Raw genomic sequence first — 3,821 nt, forward strand, 5'->3', positions numbered from 1 at the left:
ATCGGTAAACCTTATGGGACGCACACATCAATGAGACTCTGGAACTGGACCTGGGAAACCAGAACTCGGGAACGCGACAGTGACAGTCCCAAATCTGAAGGTAGCGTGCTGAACCTTGTGTTCTATGGACCGTACCTTCTTGTATGTTGCCTTTTTCTTTACTCATCTCTCCATAAGCTTTACTTTGTAAGGTTTTGGTACTTACGTGTAGTTGAGTAATGTTTCGTGCAGAGAGTAGTTTGGACCACTAGTACCCAAGAGCGTTATTCTTGAGCCTTTTTTTATACCATTACAATTAGATTTTTTACACTTGAACGTATTTTACGTCTTGCACATTTGTATCTCTTCTCCAGTTAAAGTTAAAAAGTTAAAGTTTCTGGCGTTAATCAATCCGCTTGGGATGCGCTCCCGCGTGCACTTCAATTCAGAACCCTTTGAGGTTCATGAACGAGCGTATTTAGCCCATAAAATGAGTTGCTAGAGCTACCCGATGTATTAAGTCAGTGTTTTTAGCCTCCCAGAAAAGTCTGATATCAATTTATCGAACCCGGAGGGATGAAAGGCTTGGTAAGCACTAGGGCGGATTCGAACCTTCGATCGTGCAGAAAGCGGAACTTCTTACCGACTGCGTCACACGTGCTACACACAGATCTTTGCATTTCTCAACGAAATCTAACTAAGAGGAAGAATTGCAAGAAATTTTTTTTTTCTCCAGCATAACACTTCAAGAGAGATACACCCGCCTGTAGTACAGTGGTGAGTATCCGCGTCTGTACTCTAGTAACCTCGAAGAAATAGCCGAAGGTTCGGCTGCTTTTTCATGCTTTCACCACAGCTTGCTTAATTTGCTCTTGTCATTAGATCCTCCACAATTTTAAAACTAGTTATTTATATTTTGATCACAGAAGAATTTTAAAAAGAGTCATACATTCGTTTTTGAGAAACTGCAGCTCGTAAATTTTCTCGGTAAAATATTTAATGCTGACCTTCTGGTTTTGTCAGCTTTGTTCTTGATCAACACTTTGTTTTCTTAGGATCACATTTACAGTTTTTTTTCTTAACTCTTATAGTAGCGGCCAAGGACCTACAATATTTTCCAGTTCTTCCAGTGATCTCACTAATATTTATCCTTAATTTCTCAATTTAAGGTGTGGCATTAATGTTGCGAGAGTTTAGTTTGGTTATAGTTTTCAAGCTGGCAAATTGGTTCAAACTCCGTTTTTTTCTTACAAAGATGCAGTTCTCATAGCTTTTATATATCGTTGTTGTGTTTGTACGCACTCCTACGGGCTTCAAAATCCTTTGGGATCCGCTCGTCTCAAACACGGCTTCTTTAGCACTTGTGGATCGTTGGACTGCGGCACAAATATGTGTCGTTCTCCTCCAAATCGAACAAACACAATCACAACTGATCAACCGAGTGATTTTACGCAGAATAACTTCTGAACAGACACACGGAGGAGGAGGAAACGAGAGTCATATTTCCAAGAAGGCGTTTGAAAAATTTTCCATGGGGGTAAAATCCTGGACACGACTATAACTGTAAAATAAACACTCATTTATTTTCTCTTCATTTTTTTCTCGTTCATTCTCTTTTTTTCTCACTCATTCTCTTTTTTCTCATTCATTCTCTTTTTCTAGCAGTAAAACTTTATCTATATCAAAACTCCCGAGAGAAAACTCCTGTACTCTACCTGAAATTTTTCTACCTGGATAAACGCGCTCCAGGGGAAAATTTTGCATTCGTATGGATGCATTGCCATCCGGAGAAAATTTATTCACGAACAAACGCAGTTGAAACATTTTTCCGTTTCGGTTCAGCACTGCAAATATTTCTGAAAAAAATGGCTCGGTCCTGCAGCGAAGTGTCAGTTGCATCGACTCTGCGTCCACGAATCAACCGAATATTTAGTACTGGATAGCACAGTTGGAAAAATAAGTGGCAGATGGATTCATTTCCATAATTCCAGGCTATTAAGAGGGATCTGTGATAGCAGTCGATATTCTTTTTTTTTCTTTTTTCACGACCAATTAATGTCTGTTGTTGATCAATAAGTTATTGATTTGCTATTAAGGCCTGTGAGAACACTGTTTATTGAACATATCAGTACGAAATGAAGCTACTGTGACGAGCAAACATGTCCTTTGATAAGCCAGTGGAATCGGGTACACCTGTTGACCAATGTTTGTGATAATATCGTACAGTATGATTGGTGTAGTGAGGTCAAAACGATGTGAAGCACGTACGGAATTGTTTAAGCGACTTCTCTGGAGGTGCTTCGGTGAAGTTGGTGACGGTCCCACGTAGGTCCCAACTGCTGCCTCCGCCGCGCCGTTTCGAACGCGTACGCAAATCCACTCTAACTACATTCATGTTTTGTGTCGTTCTGACCCGACTATATACGGGTGGGTAAGGCGCAGAGGTCTCATGTTCGGCTTCGGAGTGCACGGCTAATCGCTTGAAACCACTCCACTCATCCTAGAATTTCATCCCTCAGGAGTCCTTGAATTCGTACCAGGCCTCCCTGGGAGGGTGAAACGGCGGATTTGATACATAGGCTGATCCTTCCAGGTAACTGGGTAGGTGAGGGGCGCGCTCGTGAACCTCAAAGAATTCTAACTTGAAGTCGAACATGGAAATATCCCTGGATATTCTTCCAGAAACAACAAATTTCTAGATAGTTTGCTAGTTCCCTTCATGGTCTATGTCAGCATTTCCTGTACCCCCAGAACAGCTGCGCATGCGAGTCAAAATGCGCGACTTTGACCTCAACTTCAAATTTTGACCTGCTAATGACTTTGTTTTCTCGAAGTTGATGACTCAATGCACGTAACAGATGATAATCCAGAGGAGCTGTGTCGGTTGGATACGCAACAAGTGATGGCACTTTCCATCCGAGTTCAGAAATGCGCAGGAGGTTGTTTCGCAACACGAGAACAAGGAAGTAAGGTATAGTTGGGTCAAAACGACATGAAGCACGGACAGTTGCGCAAGCGGCTGCGCTCCAAGCGGCGCGGTGGAGCGTAGCGATTGGCGTCGTGTAAGGATCCTCGCTACCGCCACCCATCTCTGCAGACCGCCATGGTCCCATCTCGATTCCGCTCCACCGCACCACTTCGAGCGCGCAACCGCTTACGCAACTATCCGTGCTTCACTTCGTTTTGATCCGACTATGGATCGACATTGTCGCGGCTTTAAGGGCTTCTTGCGTATAGGGTCCCCCAACCTTTTAAAGTTAAATAGCGTACACCATAACGTCCATAACGTGGAACCGGGACGAAGGAATTCGAATTAGATCATTCTCGAGAAATTCCAACAACAGCAGAGCAGAATCACCGGAATCCTTTTGGTGCAGGTCTTCCCCAAACTTCTGAGGTGGTTCGTCGTAGGACAGCCACTGGAGGGGTTGCACCTGGTCAACATACATGGAAGACTCATCTTTCGTCCACAGTAACGGTATCCTTGAGAAAGTCTTTCTTTTGTGAGCGGAATAGCAACGATTACCAGACCCTAGTCCTTGAACTTCTGTTCGACTTCATCGAGCAGTCTCGTCGTTCCAGGCGGTGGGACCTCCGGTGCGACGTTGGCCGTAAACAATAAATATAAATAAATAAATATATAAATCACAATTTCTTTCGAAGACAGCCGACCATGAGCGACGAATTTTGAAGACAGCAACCATTAGCACTGATCTATGACAATTTATTTGTTTATTTATTTACTGAAGGATAACAATAACTAACAATAACAATAACTCATAATTGTTCAAATATGCCGTTACATGCTTCTTCTCCATCCGCTCACATCACTCGCGACGATT

The 3,821-nt window shown here is 42.9% G+C and overlaps 1 protein-coding gene across 1 annotated transcript; it reads right to left on the bottom strand.

The window, feature by feature from the left end:
- Window positions 1-2,708: 2,708 nt before the first annotated feature.
- Window positions 2,709-3,092, bottom strand: RB195_012257 (uncharacterized protein; the record flags this gene model as incomplete). Its single annotated transcript, XM_064194031.1, has 1 exon — window positions 2,709-3,092. The coding sequence occupies one exon, from the start codon at window positions 3,090-3,092 to the stop codon at window positions 2,709-2,711; it is 384 nt and encodes a 127-aa protein (XP_064051614.1).
- Window positions 3,093-3,821: the final 729 nt, after the last annotated feature.

Source organism: Necator americanus, chromosome III (genome assembly GCF_031761385.1).
Source record: "Necator americanus strain Aroian chromosome III, whole genome shotgun sequence".
In the NCBI taxonomy this organism is placed as follows: Eukaryota; Metazoa; Nematoda; class Chromadorea; order Rhabditida; family Ancylostomatidae; genus Necator; species Necator americanus.